We start from the raw sequence: 18,968 nt of genomic DNA, 5'->3' as shown, positions 1-18,968 counted from the left end.
ATTTGCTCCTTTTTTCCCTTTCTTTTCCTATTTTTTTAATGAACAGTAATAATCCTACTCTTTTTTTTTTCTCTCCCCCCCCCCTTTTTTTTTTTAACAATTTGAAAATATCTGACATACGGGAAAAATAATGAATTCAGTTTTTTTTTTCCCTGAGCTCTCTGATCTGTCACTCTGCACCCAGGAGCGGCACACGGGGAGGGGGAGGCAGGGGGTGCTGGCCTACATTGGGGAGATAATGATGTTCCTGCAGATGCCCCCTTCCAGGAGAAGGTTCAGGAGTGTCCTGCAGCGGAGGGGAGCCAGGATCTGCCACAGCCTTTTCCTTTAGCTTTGTATTTCTCTTTGCAGGAGGGTGTTGGAGGTGATTTGTGGCTGCAGCAAAGAGAGATGTGCTTGGAGCATCTCTCTGCAGCCTCACGGGCTCTTCCCTGGATCCTGTGGGCTCAGGGACTGGATCCACCAGGTCCCTGCTGCCTCCAGGGGAGGTTAACCCAGGGCTGGGCTGTTTAGTTTCAGCATTACCCCCAAAAATTCCCTGTGCTGAGGAGGGGGGGATGACAGGAGTCACATTGATGAGTTTGATCGTGACAGTGGGAGCAAGGCCAGGTGGGCTGGTAATTTTTCCTCTTTTCCTATCCCGTCCCTCCCAACACTTCTGGGAAGCTTTACCCTGACTTTCCTCCATCCTGACAGGCAGCATTGGAGCCATTAATCACGATTGTCCTGGATCACACATCCATCTCTCTCAAACCTGGGCAGTACCCCTTGGTTTAAGGGCAGACACAGCAAAGCAAAACAGCTCCCTCACAAGTCCCCCAGCCCTGAATTAGGGCTTGGCAGTAGCTGTTGACATGAGCCATCCAAAAACACTGACTTGATGGGGAGAATTAAACAAGGACCTGGCAGGTGCAGCATATTCATTGGGGTTCTGTTGCTCTTTCAAGTGGGAGGGGAAATTTTAAGTTTTTTACTCTTTGCAGGGAGAATATTCCAAGCAAACAAACCATACCCAGCCAGCTACCTGCCTCCACAGCATCTGGCCCTTTATTAAAGCTTGGAAGGGGGTTGCCAAAACTTCTTTTTCCCCTTGTATAAAAGGCTTTTCAGTAGAATGCCAATGCTCACTTATCCCATATCCGATCTCCTTATGTTTTCTCCAAAAATGGATCCTGCCCAGAGCCCGGTCTCACAAAGGATTTCAGAATTTTGAAATTTGATTTAATTCCAACCCATTGTGAAAACTGAATATTTGAAACATCCTCTAGCCAAGAATCTGGGACCAGAGCCCTCCTCAGTATGAAAAAACAAAGAGTTTTCCAGAGATATTACTCGATATGACCTGGAGAGGGATTTAGTGGGGTGAGGTCAGCTCCCCCAGGACAGTGAGTGGGAAAGGGGAGCTGAGCTTTGCTGCAATGAGATAAAACCATCTCTGGGAAGCATTTCTGGGTGTGAGGGGTTTGCATTCTCCAGCAGGACACCATCCCACTGGAAAAATCAATCCTGTTGACCCCAGAAACCTGGAGCGTGTGGGACTTTCAGCGGCTTGATGAAAACAGAGATGAAACATTGGGGGGAAAGAGGAAGAAAAGAGGGGGTTGGGAATATTAGTGGTTTGTTTCCCATGAACTACTCAGTGTGAGGAGGGTCCATGCATCACTCTCAGCTGCAGAGACAGGAGGGAAACAGGGACACAGGTTGTTCCACTGGGTGTGCTTGGGATGGAGAGGAGGCAGCAGCCCCCCGGCCCCCCTCCCTCACACACACACTGAAGGTGCCACAAGACAAATAGGACCGAGAAAGAGATGCACTATTTAAACTTTCATCACTATTTTTCTCCCTGGCTCCCCTTGTTCCCTTTGATTTATTTTTCAGTGTGTTTTCCCCAGGCTGTGCTGTTCTCCTGCATCTCTTTCCTCTCCTCCTTCACTCGGCAGCACAGCCAGCACTGTTCTGAGGGCACCCACAGCTGCCCAAAATTTTTCAGGCTGTCTGGGCTGAGCTGGGGGGAGGAATGAGGCAGCAGAGCAGCATCAGGCTGGGGAAGATGGGGGCAGGACATAGAGGAGACAAAAGGGACCTGTAGACATGACACCCTCCTTTCCTGTCCCTCCCTGACCCAGCAAGGACTCGGGAGCCCTTCGTTAAGACTTGTCTGTGCTGCACAGACCATGTAATCCCCATCCAAGAGCCCCGTCCCACTGCCACCCTTCCCAGAGCAGTGACCCTGCCAGGGCTTGGCATGGCATTGCTGCAGGAAGGGTGCCAGTCATACAGGCACTCTCCAAACCACCAGCCTTCCATCCCACGCCAGTCCCAGCAGGGCCAGGGGCTGGCAGCACACGGGGAGGGGCTGGGAGCTTGGAAGTGATGCCAGAGCTTGTCCCAGAGCCAGTGTGGCCTCTGTGAATTGACCATGGACAACACAGGCTGGATTGTTTTCAGCCTGCCTTATGTTGGGAAGGATGCAAAGAGCTTTGCCAACTGTTTTCCTTGCAGAATAATAGAATTATGGAAAATGCTTTGGATTGGGAGGGACCTTAAAGACCATCTCATTCCAAGCCCTCTGCCATGGGCACCTTCCACTAGACCAGGTTGCTCCGAGCCCTGTCCAACCTGGCCTTGGACACTTCCAGGATGGGGCAGCCACACTTCTTCTTCTGTGTCAGGGCCTCCCCACCCTCCCAGGGAACAATTCCTTCCCAATATCCCATCTAACCCTGCCCTCTGGCAGTGGGAAGCCATTCCCCCTTGTCCTGTCCCTCCATCCCTTGTCTCCAGTCCCTCTCCAGCTCTCCTGGAGCCCCTTTAGGCCCTGGAAGGGGCTCTCAGGTCTCCCTGGAGCCTTCTCTTCTCCAGGTGAACCCCCCCAGCTCTCCCAGCCTGGCTCCAGAGCAGAGGGGCTCCAGCCTTTGGAGCAGCTCCACGTCCTCTCTGTACTGAGGAGCCCAGCACTGGGTGCAGCACTGAGCTTTGGATCTCCCCAGAGTGGAGCAGAGATGCAGAACCCTCTCCCTTGACCTGCTGGCCACTCTCTTTTGCACAGTCCAGGGTACAAAGATAAGGATAAAGAAGGGCTGAGCCTCATCCTGCTGCACCTCTGCAGACAGGAACGGGCTCCAGGTTTCAACTGTAGGATGGAAAAGAATATCTGGTTGGTCATGCTTGGAAGGGGGGATATTACAAGCTGGAGTCAGGACTCTCAGCCCTTCACTGCTCCCATTTAAACTCACACCACTCTCTCTGTATTGTCCCTTTTTCCTTACCTGCCAAAGAAAAGGACTGAAACCCTAATTGCATCGGGAAGGGGAGAGTTAAATGGATATATGGCAAGGTAATGGAGGGGAATTTGCCATCCAGGGTCAGGTTTCCCCCAGAGCTCAGGCCCCTGAGCCCCACAGCCCTGCCCCAAGTCCCCAGTCAGAGCTGCCCTGAGGAGCCCAGCCCACGAGGACACTCAGACACAGTGAAATCTCTGCCTTTTAAGTGTTGGACAAAACCTAAGAGCCTGTTTATATCCTTCCTAGCTCTGAAGAGCTGCTGGAAATCGGAATCCTAAATGTGTAAAGGCCTGATAAATGAAAAGCTGAACACTCCTGGAGCTGTAAGCTGCTCTGCAGTGGTTTAGGCCCTCACAATTTGCAGCCTTCAGGGCTGATAATACAGCAAGACCCTGGGCAGTCTGCTGGAAAACTCTGCCAGAAACACAATCCTTGTAAGGGGATTCTCTTATCCAGTGTAGCAAGCTCTGTCCTAAAAACAGTTTTATGTTCTGGCCCCTTTTCCTCCCCTGGGGAAGCTTTCCTAGACACTTGATGAAACAGAGAACCTTCTTTCTCCCCCAGCATCCAAATTTTCCTTCTTTTTCCTTCACCTTCTCCCAGTTCTTTCACTGCAACCAGTCACAGCCTCCCAGCCTTCATTTTGCCAATTAAACAAGCCAACCTCTGCTGATCTGACCTGGCAGGAGAGCTGCTCCTTTCCTTTGATCAGCCCCCCTGAGTTCAGCATCCACGAGTGTGGCCAAACCCCACCCAGGATCTCAAGAGCATCGTGCAGAGCAACACCAGTGGCCCCTCCAAAACACCCCCAAGGCTGGTGGGGAAAGCAGGCACTGGCTGGGAAGAGGAGGCAGTTCCCTGCACTGATCAAACGGAGAAGAGGATGTTCCCACCCCAAATGATGCACAGAAATGATAGAACAGCTAATTAACTCTTCATTTTGCTGAATCTCATTAACACTGTCAAAGTCATCCCCCCCTCCCGAGTCTTGCTACGTTGACCCCCTTTTGGATTAGGACAGGATCACAGATTCATGGAATATTTTGGGTTGGGAGGGAATTTTAAAGGCCATCTAGTCCAGCCCCCCTGCCATGAGGGGCAACCACTAGATCCTGTTGCTGAGAGGCTCAGGATCCTCCAGGGAAGGTGAGGAGCCCAGAGGCTGTGGGTTGAATCCTGCTCTGATCCCAGGCACCTTGCCAGCCAGCAAACCTGCACTCCCAGTGCCCCAGCGTGCAACAGAGATGGGATTTGCAAAGGAAACCCCTGTTTGCAGGGTTTGTATTCCCAAGTCTTCCCCAGAGCAAGCGGCTGAGTGAGGGTCAGGGCAGTGCCAGCTGCAGTCACGCCCAGCAAGTGTTCTGTGGTGCCCTCATAAGCCTGACTTGTCTACAAGAGCTGAACATCCCTCTCTGACAAGCTGGATGCCGTGTCTGAATACACAAACACTTCTCTGCACCAGAGCAAAGCTCCCAGATGCACAGGAGGGTTGGCTGAGCCAACTGAATCCCTCCAGGCTGGCTCCCTGGGGCTTCCCCTGCCTTCCTTAGTGTGCAGACAAAATACAGGAGCAAAGGTGCCCTTGTTCAGCTTGGCTCCTTCATCTCTGAGGGGCTTCACGTTCTCACTGGGAGGCAGCCTCCCCACCAGGTACCACTGGGGAGGCTGAGAATGCTTTTCATTCGTCAGAGAATCACAGAATTCCAAAATGGATTGGGTTGTAGGAGTATCCTTAAAGCTCATCTCATAGGCAGGGACACCTCCCACTAGCCCAGGTTGCTCCAAGCCCCGTCCAACCTGGCCTTGGACACTTCCAGGGATCCAGGGGCAGCCACAGCTTCTCTGGGCAACCTGGGCCAGGGCCTCCCCACCCTCACAGGGAACAATTTCTTCCCAATATCCCATCTCTCCCTGCCCTCTGGCAGTGGGAAGCCATTCCCCCTTGTCCTGTCCCTCCATCCCTTGTCCCAGGTCCTCTCCAGCTCTCCTGGAGCCCCTTTAGGCCCTGGAAGGGGCTCTCAGGTCTCCCTGAAGCCTTCTCTGCTCCAGGCTGAACCCCCCCAGCTGATTTAGTCTTTTAGCCTTGGGGCCAGGAAGCACCTTCCAGTGTCTGTGATCCCCAAGAGCATCCTCTGGTCACTGTTATTTATTTAACACCCACGTGAGATGAGCCCAGAGCCCTGAGTGGCACAGACCCCGTGGGGAAGGGAAGCCCTGAAGCTGAGCAGTGCCTTATCCAAGGGATCTCCTTCCTCTGGGGACACTTGTGCTGGGTCTAACCCCAGCTGAACATTCCTGGCAGGTATTTGGCTCAGGGCAATCCTCAGGGGCCCCTCAGCACCTGCCTCTCCAGCCCAGCTGCTGGGTGGCCCTTCCCCAGCAGGGAGTGTTTGGGGTTGAAGAGGTTGGTGCCCAGAGGAGGAGGCTGGTTCCACAAACCGGGCAGCGAGGAGGTACCAGCCACAACAACAACAGAAAAACAGCCTTAATTAGGGAAAATGTACTGGTGGCTGGAGGGCTTTTTGCTTCCTTCACTTCCAGGACCTGGCTGCTGGAGGATCCTGTTATCTCAGTAAATATTTTTAATAATTGAGGTTCTGTTTGCCTTCCACATCATTGTCCAGCTGCCGGGAGCATTTAAAGGCGTCCATGTCATTCCTCACTCAGAGCCAGTGTTAGCCTGGGGTGTCAGTCCAGCACTGAGAATTCCGTGTGGACTCACTGATTAATCAGGGAAGTCATGCAGGGTGGGACAGAGTGCAGGAAAACCTCTAACAGCTCATTTAAAAAGTTGCTGAATGCACAGCCCAGGAGCACCATCGTTTAATTGAGTTTCTTTATGCTGATGTGCTGCAAGATGGACTTTTCCAAAGGGCAAGGAGCAGACCCCAAGCTGTCCCTGCCCATCCAGGCAGCCCACAGCTATGGAGAATGGATTAATACCTGTCCAAGACTGGTTTAAAAATATTCATCAGTTCCTGTGTTTTGACAGAAAAGGAGGGGTTTGGTGGGGAGCACCTTGTCATCGTTTGTTTGGAAAGTTTTGTCTGCAGAGAAGGGAGGGACAAGTTCTCCAGCTGAGGTGCTGAAACCTTCTGTCTCACTGCCCACCCCTGAAGGCCTCTAAAACACATCCATTTGGGGATTATCTGTCTGGACTCCCATTCCTTAAACAGCTCCATGTCACAGAATCACTGAGGTTGGAAAAGCCCTCCGGGACCATCGAGTCACACCATTAACCCAGCACTGCCGTGTCCCCAAGTGCCACATCCACACAGCTTTTGAACCCCTCCAGGGATGGGGACTCCACCACTGCCCTGGGCAGCCCATTCCAATACTTTACCATCTTTGCAGTGAAGAAATTTTTCCTGACATCCAATCTAAACCTTCCCTGGTGCAACTCGGGGCCGTTTCCATCCAGTTCTCTGTTCCTGTTCTTGTAGGCTTGAACTATCCTGGATCCCTTCTCCTTCATTTTAAGCTTTCCAGGCATGTATGGGTTAACTCCATTTGCATGGCTGTCAGGAATAACCCCCCTTGCAACCCCAAACAAGTCTTCCTATTTATATCCCTGGTTTAATCAGGAAGGCTGGTGCTTCCAGAGCTACGTGATTAAAAATTAGGAGACCGGATTCTGTAGTGGTGCCTTATAATAACAACCAATCCTGGGAGCACAGTGGATGAATAATGGATCATGGCTCTGTGCTACCAGCTTCTTTCTTCTTCTCCCCTTTTTATCTTCCATTTTTCTCTTCCTCCTCCTCCTCCTTCTTCTCCTCCTTCTTCTCCTCCTCCTCCTCCTTTCCCAGGCTGGAGTTGAAATGGGGAAGGAATACATCCATCCTTCATTTTGCAGGAGTTAGAGAGACATCACTGATTCCTCTTCATCAGACCCTCCTCCCCAGCCAGATCCCCTCTCTGGGAGCCTGGAGACATCAATAATTCAGGGCCACGTGGAGAACTGGGACTCATAACCACTTACTTGGGAAGACATAACCAGGACCCCTCCTCTCCTCATTGCCATAAACAGCTCCCCAAATCTGGCTGCTGCTCCAGTAGAGAGAAACAGGAACAAAACAGTAAAAAACAAGGATTTTTGTCACTGGGCAGACAAGTGGTTCCATGTTTGTCTGCATGGTGTTGTCCCCTATCCCATGATATCCCCTCATGGGCAGCTAAGGGACAGGTGGACTGTGTTGCAGGGGTGATGTTGCTGCAAGAACACCAGAAAAAAGTCAGGAATATCAAACATCCCACCATAAAAGTTCCTTCATAAATTCCAGTTCTTCAGAGCAGGGCCTGTGGGTTGGTTTTTTTCCCTGCTCCACAAGATGAATTTTCAGTACTTTACAAGCCGAGGTCAAATTCAATTAATGGCTTCACTGAGGGGAAAAGAACTATTGAAAAATATCAGACTTGTTTTTCAGCAGTATAAACTCATCCAATGAAAGGGTGTTTTAAAAAAAGAAATTAAAATGAATCCTTCCTTAATAGTTAAAACACCAGAACGGAGCAGAATCGTTCCCGTTTTCGTATTTCATTGACAGACGTTTCAACCAACCCAAACCACAGATTTTCACTCCTTTTTCCACTCTTGTAGCCTGAGGAAAAAAAATGTACATTTTGGATCCGTGTAAAAAAGCTTTTTTTTTTTCCCCAGTCCTTGAGTTCCACCCACTGAGCTGAAAAATCCCATTACTGGCAGCTCTTGGCTGTGTGTGTGTGTGTGCCCAGCAGGGTGTGCCCAGTCCTGGGCTGGGGCATCCTCAGGGAACGTGATCCCCTCCCATCTCCCACACCCTGGAGGAGCCAGAGAGGAGTTTTTAAGTGTTTCTTGTCCAGCTACAAGGCAGGGGCAGTTCAGGAGCAGAGACAGACTTGGGGACTTTGAGGAGGGTTTGGCCGACTGTGGTATGGATGTTGTGTGGCTCAGCTTGGGAAGGGGGAGCAGCACCAACCTGGAACAAAACCAGCTCCACTTTGGTGGAAAATTGGCACATTTCCCCTGCTGCATCCCCTCTGGAAGGATGCTGGAGGTAGGAGGGTTTGCCCCCCGCTTCTGAGAAATTTCTTCCTAAATCCTTTACTAGCACGAGCTGTTCTGCCTGGGCAAGAGGGGCTGAAGCAGGGATGGCTTTCCACTGTGTTTTTTACATTCCTCAGGGCTTCCCAATCCCAAACAGGCCCTGCATGGATCTGTAGCAAGACCAGCATTTGATTTCCCAAAGGACGTGGCTGGGAAGAGCTAAATACCTTTGGGTAGTGATTTGGGCCTGAAGGGCTCTCAGCGTGGGGGTTCACAGCAGCTTTGGGCAACAGGTGGGCCAGGAGGTTCCCTGCTGTTTCCTTGGAATAGTGCATTGCATCTGTGAGGCTGGGAATGCTGTGACAGAGCCAGGGAGTGAGGGTTGAACTTGGGTGTCACAGAGCAGAAGTAAAAGTTCATTTGTCTTATTAAGTCAGGAACTTTTTATCTGCTGATGAAACACCCACTGATGGTCAGTAAGACCACATGGTTCACTTCTGCAGAGCACAGCTTGGAACAGGCTGGAGTCCCCACCCATCCCTGGAGGGGTTTAAATGCCATGTAGATGTGGCACCTGGAGATATGGATTAGTGGTGGGCTTGGCAGTGCTGGGTTAACTTTGGACTCGATGATCTTAGAGATCTTTGCCAAGCTAGATAATTCTGTGATTCCATGAAGAGCTGGACTGACAGCTGTGCAGAGCTCTCCATCCCCAGAGCAGGTCCTGGCTGGAGCAGACCCCTCAGGGTGGTGGAGATGAAAGGTCTTCTTGGCAGGATTAAAGCCCAGTCCCTCTCTCCATCTGGATTTCCCATCTCTTCCCATGCTGGGGATCCTTAGACATGCCAGGCTAGTCCCAAAAGAGGAGACCATGCTCAAGTGCCCCTCATCTGCTTCCCTGTTTCCACCTCCCCCTGTCTCTGGCATGAAATGCTTCCCAGCACAGTGAAAATGCCCAGGGGGGACAAAGCCCCGTCCTGTACCTGCAGCCCCACACGGGCTGTCAGTGCTTCCAGAGAGAGCCAAGAACTCCAATGTCTCTGTGACACCCCTGGCAAGACCTGCTTTCACAGAGGGAGGTGCTGAGGAGCCTCCCCGTGTCAGAGGGAGGGGTCCCACAGCCCCCTGTGTGTGAGAGCAGCACAGACCAGGAGCAGGAGTGACAGGGAAATCAAAGCAGAGCAGGGAGTGCCCGGGGGTTCCTCCATCCCTCCGTGACCAAGGGCTGCCAGGGGAGCCCTCTTCAAAGGCACGAGTCTGGAGATCACACCCCTGATGCCCAGGAGAAGTTATTCCCCTGAGTGCTGTAGGTAACAATCCAAATCCAGGTTTTCTTTCCCTTCTCCCTCAAAACACCCTCACCTTCCTCCCCCTTTCCAGCCAGAGGAACAGGGGTCACACCTCATCCCCTCCAAGCGCCGTATCCTGTGTCCAGCAGCAGCCAGAGATCCCTGGGGAGGAGCACAAGAGCAGGAACAGCAAGCAGGGATATTTAGTTCAAGCAGGGATGCTGCTTTCAAGTGCTCACCATCCTCCCCCAGCTTGCAGCTCAGGGACAGCCAGGGCTTTGAGGATTTAGTAGCTCTTGGTGGATTTATCTACCACAGACCTGATCCCTCACACTCCTGCAAAGCTCCCAGGCACCTGACCCGTGTCCCCTCGAAACTTCACCACTTCCTGCTGCTGTAGTTCAAATCTGGGGCACAGCTTTCACATGAGCAGCAAAAGACAAGTGGCTGTGATGTGATGAGAGGGGGTTGGATGCTGCCACAGCCACATCCAAACCATCTGCAGAGGTTTGAGAGGTCACAGGCCAGTCCTGGCAGCGCAGACCCCACAGGTGACTCCAGAGAGGTTGGTTTCGTGCTTCAAATGACATTGTCTCCTCCGGGCTCTTTCTCTGCAGTTCCTCCAGATGATCCTGTCATTATGGGGGGGCCCATCATCAGCCTGAGAGCAGGAGACCCCCTGAACCTGACCTGCCACGCTGACAATGCCAAGCCAGCAGCCTCCATCATCTGGATGAGGAGGGGAGAAGTCATCAATGGAGCCACCTACTCCAAGGTGAGGCAGGATGGGGCTGGGGACACGGGCTGTGCTCTGCCCTGGCTTCAGAAGGGGTACCGGGCCTGGCACTGCTTCAACACAACCCCAAAACATCTGGGGCAGCACCCTCAGCTCTGCAGAGCTCAGACTCTCAGCCCACATCCTTCCCGATGAGAGGCTGGGAGGAGAACAGTCAGGAGGATGCACGTGAGAAATCACAAACTGTCACCAAAGTGAGCTCTGCTCTGAATTTGGCTTTTTTTATACCTTGTAATCCCCTGGCATGGCCAGTCCTCCCCCTGCCACCCTCCCTGGGTGTGATGTTAAAGCTTCGTCCACAAACCCTGACCCAGCTCCAAAGGTGGTTGCAGTGACATATGTCCCTTCCTCCCACTGCAGTTTGCCATGAAAAATTGTCAGGGCTGTTGGCATTTTTTAATTTAGACAGAAAGGCTTTATTGGGTCATAAAGGAAGTCATCAAAGAGCATCAGCAGCACACTCAGCTGGGCCCCCACATGTTCTCCTGTTTACGGGCGCCTGATGTCTGGTGAGCGCCAGAGACTCGGGAACACTTGACATTTCTAATGAAAATTTCTAAAGAGCAAAATCCGAGACCTAAAATGGGTCAGTTTGCAGCCATTTGTAATGCAAGCAAACTTCAAAGGCAGCAGCCAGAGCCGTTCCTCAACCTCCCGGAGATCTTTAATAAACATTTCACCCCCTGCCGTCGTCGCTGTGAAGCCTCCACCCAGCCCCATTCCAGCACATCCCGATCTCCTTGGGAAAGCAGAGGAGCCAGAACACCCTCCTTGCCTCCTCCTCCCTCTCCTCAGCACCTCTGCTGAGGCTGAGCCACTTCCCTGCAGCCCATGCAGGAGCAGAGGGGGAACTGCCCCATCTCCCTGCGTGCGGGGAGAGAGGCAGCACTAATTAAAGCCAGAGAGATCCGACCTCTCCCTCTCTCAAATCAAGTGGAATTAATTAAAATCCAGCCCGTTGACATGCAGTTGTTTGTAGCTCATTCCTTTCCCCTCCTCTGCAGACTGACAGGCCCTGGGCAGACAACTTTTGAGCCCTTTCCCTTTCAGAGCCACAGGCAATGGGGAGCAGGGAAGGAGGAATGTCCCTCCTTTAAAATATTTCCAACAAAAAAAAAAAACCTTCCAAAGCAGAGCTTTCCAGGCTGCAGCTCCACCTCACACACAGCACAGACATTTCCATGGCATTTTAAGCAGCTAGCAGGGATGGGCTGGGAGGGGAGCCCTGTTCTGCACAGGGGAGCATCTTCCACTCCTCCTGGAGTCAGGAAAACACCTTCACTCCTCCTGGACTCAGGAAAACCTCCCTTTCTGAGGCTGAACCTCCGTTTCCCCCTGATTTGCTGGAGGTTTCCATGAGGCCCTTCCACATTAAAAAAAGAAAATCAGCCTTCAGAAAAACTTGCAGCCAAATTTAGATGTTTTTTGAATGGGAAGTTTTGATTTTTGGGGTCTGAGAAACTTTTCCCTTTCTAAGCTCCCTTTAAAATAATTCCCAGATTTTCCTCTTTCTGCTTTTTCAACAAACCCAAAACCTAACCCAGCTCTCCTTTGATCCAGATATTCCAGCCAACCATAAAGAAACCCTGTTCAGGTTCCTGTTTGCCTGGAACCATTTGTGCTGAGGGAGAACTTCTTTTTCACCCTGAATTTCCAGTCCACCAGCTGATCCACTTGCAGCCCCCTGCAATTCCAGCCTGGCAGCACAGAACAGCCAGGGCTGACTGAAACCCCCCTGATCCCTGTTGAAGCAGACAGGGAATGTTATAGGATCCTGCAGGATTTTGAGGCTAAACCCAGACAGGGGGAGAATTTCTGCACAGAATTGGGGTTCACCCCATCCCCAGCACAGCAGTGGGGCTGTTCCACAAGGGAGGGGCACACGGGGTGACAGCAGAGCAAGGACAGGGCACATCCTGCATTTGTGTGTCCAGAGATGGGCAACAAGGGGCTGGAGAACCAGGAGGGGAAGGAACTGGAGCACCAGGAGCTGCTGAGGGAGCTGGGGGGGCTCAGCCTGGAGAAAAGGAGGCTCAGGGGGGACCTTCTGGCTCTGCAACCCCCTGACAGGAGGGGGCAGCCAGGGGGGAATCAGGCTCTGCTCCCAGGAAACAAGGGACAGGACAAGGGGAAATGGTCTCAAGTGATGCCAGTGGAGGTTTAGATTGGATATTGAGGAAAATTTCTTCCCTGAAAAGGTGGCCAGACATTGGAACAGGCTGCCCAGGGTGGTGGTGGAGAACTCATCCCTGGAAGTGTTCAAAAAACCTGTGGATGTGGCGGATGGGGGGATGGTTTAGTGAGGGACCTGTCAGTGCTGGGTTGATGGTTGGACTCAGTGATCTCAGAAGGCTTTTCCAGCCCTAATGACTCTGTGATTCTGGGCTGACTGTGGTGACAATTGCTCATCATCGTTCCTTGTCTCCCATGCCAAGAGGCACAGACCTGTGTGCATGCAGGCTGTACCACAATGAGCCCAGGGAAAGGATTAGTCGGGAATCACAGAACCATTTAGGTCGGAAAACCCCTCAGAGCCCATCCAGTCCAACCATTAGCTCAGCACTGCCAAGGCCACCACGAACCCACGTCCCCAAGTGCCACATCCACACAAGTTTATCACTCAATAAACCCCTTGTCTTACATTGCGAGGAGCAAACTTCAAAGGTACAGACTTAGAGGGAAAAAACACCTGGCAGGGTCCGAAATCCAGAGTGTTGATAAACCAGAGAGAGGCCAGAGGTCAGGGAATGATTAAAAGACTGAAAACCACACAACATCTTGAGAGCCTGCGAGGGCTGCAGGGGTTTGATTTATCAAAGGCAGGGCTATGGGGTGACGTGACCACGGTCTGTAAGGACTGTAAGAACTTGCAGGAGGATTAGGGGTTAGAAGGGAGGGCTCCCAAGCTCCTGGGCTCCTGATAGATGCATGGCAGGGCACCAGGGCTGAAGTCAAAGGCAGATGAATCCAGGGAAGAGACACAGTGCCAAGGCTGAGCAGGCAGACCAGGTTAACCCCTGCTGTGCCAGGCTTGGGAGTTTGTCTCTCTGGCATCCACAGGTGCCATCAGTGATCACCAGCCCAAGTGGGGATGATTTACCACAGGCTGGTTCAGACCACAGCACAGCAGCCATGGCTGGGGTCAGTCTGTGCTGCTGGCACCACTCATTCCTGTGGGAAGAGCCCAGGTAGCTTTGTGCTCTCACCTGCAGGAGGTGACAGCAGGGTCAACACTCCATTTGCCTCTGGCTCCCTCTTTCCTGGGATGGTGGGTGATGTATCTCACTTGGAGCTGTGCTCCCCAGGTCTAGGCACAGCAGGGCTGGAGGGAAACAGATGGGAGTTAAGAGCCCAATTCCCAGGGAAGAGCAGTGAAATTTGTCTTTGTTATTCCCTCAAGGCTTTTGGCAGATCCCAGCCAGAGGAATTGTTATTGCAGGGAGCTGCTTGGCTGAGAAGCTCGTACTGTGCCTGCGGAGCCTGGAATGGGAAAGGGGGCCCTCTCCGGTAGGAAACTGCCTTTCCTGATCCCTTTTTCCCCTTTACAGACACTTCTCCGTGATGGCAAGAGGGAGAGCATCATGAGCACCCTTTTCATCGCCCCCTCCGACATCGAGAACGGGGAGAGCATCGTGTGCCGCGCCACCAACAAAGCCATTCCCAGCGGGAAGGAGACCTCGGTCACCATCGACATCCAGCGTGAGTTCACAGCCAGCTGAGCTACCTCTGGGCACTGGGACACCCCAGCCTGCCAGCCCTCTCCATGCCTGGGGCTGTCCACACGGCGCCGACCCCAGGCAGGAGCAGGATGCTGGGATTGGGGGTTTCCCTTTACTGGGATTTACTGGTGCGTTGTTACGGGGAAGTCACGGCCAGAAGATCTCATGTCCTGGGCTCCCTGGAGCTCAGGAACACCCCTACCACAGGGACATCCTGCTTCCCAACATTTGTGTCTTGTGTCCCTGGTTTTGAGCAAAAGCAGCCCCAGCTGCCCTGCTCTGAGTGACCCCACTGTGCCTCCAGGGGTCTTCGGAGCAGAGATGGATCCCAAAGGGTTCTGGGTGAGCAATCAGCACCTCTGGGCACGGCCAGCAGTGGAGATAAGGCTCAGTAAAATCTCTGGTGCAAAATCACGTGTTTCCAGCCTTACAAGCAGTTCACTGGCAGGGTTTTTGTATCATTCTCTGCTGGGATGGTGTGTGAGACTCCTGATCGGGGGAAGTGTCCCCCCCGTGACACACAGGCAGCACCAGTCACCACCTCATGGGGACAGGTGTGTCTGAAGAGCCATATCCTTCACCCTTTACTTTAAATCCACAGAGCAAAATCTTCTTTCCTCCAAAATTCACATTTCACAGGCCTCTTCCCTCCTCCTCTGCAGTAGCTGTTGCTCTCAGGCTCACCCTGACCCCCTCCAGACGGGCTCCATTTGCACACCCAGTTCCTGCAGCTGTATTTACCCACAATTTGCAAGAGCAGGGTGTTCAATATTAACATGCCAGCTGCTTTCCAGAGTCCAATTAAAACTGGCTGAACAAACTCAAGCACAGCAGAAAATTCACCATTTAAGACTTGCAGCTTTGGCTGCCGGAAGATTACCGGGCTCTTGGGTTGCTGGCTGCATGTCCTGACAGAACTGGGCAGATAAAATGAGATAATAGCCTGGGTTATTTCACAGCCAGCAAACAGTTACAATGGCTGGAGACACACTCACACTCACACAAACAACACAGAGCTGGAGACATCATTACACTGGGTACAGTGCGGGCAGGGGACGTGAGCTGAATCCCTGAGCCCCGTGGAATCTGCTTGGAAAAGAGAGAGACCCAATAAAGAACACCAATTTCCACTCTGAGCCATTAAATGCTCCATGCTGTGAATGTAACAACAATAATATCCTACCCAGCTAATAAAAGTATGTTGTTCCTAATGAGGGCTAATGAGGATATCAATCTCCCAAAGCTGGATGGGTGATGGAGAGAGAGAAAAGTACCAAGATGGATTAACCAGGCTGAGGTGGGATGGATTTTGACCCAGGTGCAAGAGCCAGCTCTAGCTGCATCTAGTCATAGTATCATGGAATCATTAAGGCTGGAAAAGACCTCTAAAATAATTAAGTGCAGCTACTAACCCAGCTTTAGTCCCTTAGGTTTCACTCCCAACTTGGTAGACAACCAACTGCATTGACTTTGCAAAGAGCTAAAGGTGCTTTTCTGAAGCAAAAAAATTATCTGGGCCACTCATTTTTTCCTGGGGAATTGTCCTGGGAAGGCAGGGTGGGCTGTGAACTCCCCTGCACCACCCTGGCAATGAGAGGGGGTCCTGCCCACGGGTCTTCTTCCAACATCTAGCAGAGAAGCAGCACCTTGGGGGGGAAAAGAAGTGGTTTCTCCAAGAATAAGGAAAAGCAGGCTGCAGTTGTTGCCTGGGGAACTCTTCCCAGCCTGGCACAACCTGCTTCATCCCCCTGGACCCTGCACTCTCCACCTCCACTGGTAGGTTGAACTCACACCACAGGAAACGTTACCCAGCTGCACAGTTCGAAAGAGATGGCCTTGCAAAATAATCCCAGGGAACCAAAAATAATCCTTCCCAGGAAGCAGCAGCCTGGTAAATCACTCCTCCTGCTTTATTTCATTTGCAACTCAAAAGAACATCAGAAACTCTCACAGGCAGCAGAAAAACGCCAGGGTGGGGGTTATTCTTATGGAGGGTGTGAACGTGGTGGGAGGAATTATCCTCTTTCAGCTGGTGCAAAGTCAAAGTTGGGCTCCCATCAGTCTCATGCCTGACCATCTTAGCAGCAATGAAATAGCTGAGTCATAAACCCCTCCCCTTCCAAGTATAAAAATAAAGGGAGGGTGGGGGGAAAGAACTGGAAAAAACCCCCAGCGCGGGGTCTGTAATGGAAACACTAAGCGGCTCCAGCTGGAACATCTGTTCAATGTGATTTCCGTTCCACCAGCCACATCAAAGTCAGCCTCCTGTGAGTTATGCACCGAACATCACAAGTGGGATTAAAATCATGTTTAATAGTTTGATATGCCATAAACTATTTATACTGCAGGAGCCCAGTGGCTCCGTGGAAATGCACACCCGGCGTGCCGGGCTGGGGAGGAGCGGGGTTATTGCTTATCCAAAGCCATTTGCTCCAAGCCTCTGCACACACATGTGCACTCGCTCATTTTTACACCTTTTTCTGTCATGGCAAGAAGGGATTTGGCTGCATCTGTGTGGTTTTGCAGGACGTGGGAGGAGGAGAAGGAAAGTGGAGGGTGATGAGGGCCACATGGCTGTGCTGGAGGGTCTCCCGCTGCGTTTATCCTTGGAGCTTTGGAGTATCTGACTCCCTTTTGTGCTTGTCACGGGGGAGTGGAAAGCCCTGGGTTGAAGAGGCATCTTTGCCTTAGAGAAGAGGTTTGGAAGGGCTTTGCCCACAGGGGAGAGGAGCACGGAGAGGGATTTGCACCTGGCAGTACAAGAGCCAGGAGGGTGCCTGCAGCCCACGGAGCTCAGCCCGTGGCCCTTCCCGAGGTGCTGAGATAAAACCACGGGAGATGAGGGGTGTGCCAAGGTGCCCCCGGGCTGAGGGGCGGGTCCCGGGGCGATGCCATCCCCGGGCGTGCGAGCGCTCGCAGCCGCTCCTCCCGCCGCCCCTGGGCTGGCTCCGTCTGATCCCATCATTCATATTAATAACAAGAAGCCGGGCAGGAATTATAATTGTAACCGAGTGGAATTACATCCTGATGAGTTACAATTTGTGTCTTTTTTTCCTTTAAAATGCCCCGAAACACACTGGCACACACAAACCCGCGCTGTCCGCGGCACCCGCGACGTTCGAAAGCCCGATCCCGTTCTTGAAAGGCGAGATCAAAGACTTTAATTCATTTCCTTTGCTCTTTTTTTCCCCTTTTTTTTTTTGTCTTTTTAATCTTTTTCATTATTATTATTTTGAGTGCAAGAGGGAGCCGGGCTCATTTTAATACAAAGAGGCTTCTCGGTAAATCGTAGGCACAGCTCCTAACCCATCAAACAATGGGGAAGCTACTAAAGAGAAGTGTGATTCATATTTAACAAAGGAAGGTGATTAGCTGTTGTTGTCTAACAATAGGGAAGTGTCAGGATGCCTGGGAATGAATTAGGAGCCCGCTATACATCTCTGGGCTGCAATGCGAGGGAAGCTCATTTATATTCCCAACTGCGCCCATCTTTATTGTCATTTGAATTGCACATTTTAAAATGAAATTAGGGTAAATTGAAAATACCTATAATTTCCCCGTCATAATTTCCCATCAGGAAGGCAGGTGGCTTTGCTCGCAACAAAGTCGGGCTCCGGCTGGGTAAATACCACGGGGCGGAGGAGGAGGCGCTGGAATGCTGCTGGAATGCTGCTGGAATGCTGCTGGAACGCCGCCTTTCCCATTCCCCTCCCGCCCAGCCGACGGCACTGCCGAGGCCACCTCCGGGACTCCCCTTCTGGTGACCTTGCTGCGAGGATGGTCCCAACCCATCCCGCTCCTCACAGGGCTGCTGAGGATGCTGCTCTCGCCCCAGGATGCCCAGTCAGAGGAAGGTCACTCCGGCAGGACCCTGACTGGGGAATGCTGGAGGAAGCTGCCAGAGGGAGAAGCCAGCAGGGAAACTTTCATCCCTATTAAACACAGCAACCCTCCCTGGGCTTGGTTACAGCCATGGCTTCACAGTGTCCCAGCAGGTGGCCAAAAAGGCCAGTGGATCCTGGCCTGGCTCAGGAAGAGTGTGGCAGCAGGAGCGGGGAAGTGATTCTTACCCTGGACTCAGCGCTGGTGAGGCCACCCCTGGAGTGCTGTGTCCAGCTCTGGGCCCTCAGCTCAGGAAGGACATGGAGGGGCTGGAGCAGGTCCAGAGAAGGGAACAGAGCTGGGGAAGGGACTGGAGCACAAGTCCTATGAGGAGAGGCTGAGGGAGCTGGAGGTGTGGAGCCTGGAGAAGAGGAGGCTCAGGGGAGACCTCCTCACTCTCTGCAACTCCCTGACAGGAGGGGGGAGCCAGGGGGGGGTCGGGCTCTTCTCCCAGGCAACTCTCAGCAAGACAAGAGGGCTCAGTCTTCAGCTGTGCCAGGGGAGGTTTAGGTTGGATATCAGGAAGAAATTCTTTCCAGAGAGAGTGCTCAGCCATTGGAATGGGCTGCCCAGGGAGGGGGGGTGGAGTCCCCGTCCCTGGAGGTGTTGAAGGTGAGACTGGATGTGGCATCAGTGCCATGGGCTGGGAACCACGGTGGGGTTGGATCAAGGGTTGGACTTGATGATCTCGGAGGTCTTTTCCAACCCAGTTGATTCCCTGATTCTGTGATTCTATGAAATCGAGCCCTGGCCCTGTGGCACTGACCCTGCTCCCAGCTCTGGGAGCCCAACCACCCCCTGGGCCACTGGGTACTAACCAGCTTCTCTGCCCCCCTGCCCTGCCAGCTGCAGCCTTTCCCCATTTTCCAGCAGGGAAGGGTGTTGCTGGGATATTTAGGAAGCGGAGAGAGGCAGCAGGTAGAGGCAAACACATAACATGGCCTATTTTAGGATATATTTTTGCATACGTGC

The 18,968-nt window shown here is 52.4% G+C and overlaps 1 protein-coding gene across 4 annotated transcripts in view; it reads left to right on the top strand.

Moving 5' to 3' along the window:
- The window catches only part of KIRREL3 (kirre like nephrin family adhesion molecule 3), a 360,456-nt gene that overhangs the window by 294,022 nt on the left and 47,466 nt on the right, over nucleotides 1-18,968 (top strand). For all 4 annotated transcript variants that reach the window (XM_027710765.2, XM_027710763.2, XM_027710762.2 and 1 more), the window contains 2 exons: nucleotides 10,217-10,374; nucleotides 13,944-14,094. In XM_027710765.2, the coding sequence (XP_027566566.1) occupies nucleotides 10,217-10,374; nucleotides 13,944-14,094 (309 nt within the window). The remainder of the gene's footprint in view (nucleotides 1-10,216; nucleotides 10,375-13,943; nucleotides 14,095-18,968) is intronic.

Source organism: Pipra filicauda, unplaced genomic scaffold (assembly GCF_003945595.2).
Source record: "Pipra filicauda isolate LSUMZ 115617 unplaced genomic scaffold, ASM394559v2 scaffold370_size807399_pilon, whole genome shotgun sequence".
In the NCBI taxonomy this organism is placed as follows: domain Eukaryota; kingdom Metazoa; phylum Chordata; class Aves; order Passeriformes; family Pipridae; genus Pipra; species Pipra filicauda.
Note: the sequence above shows the minus strand (reverse complement) of the source record. Positions and strands in the feature narration are given on the sequence as shown.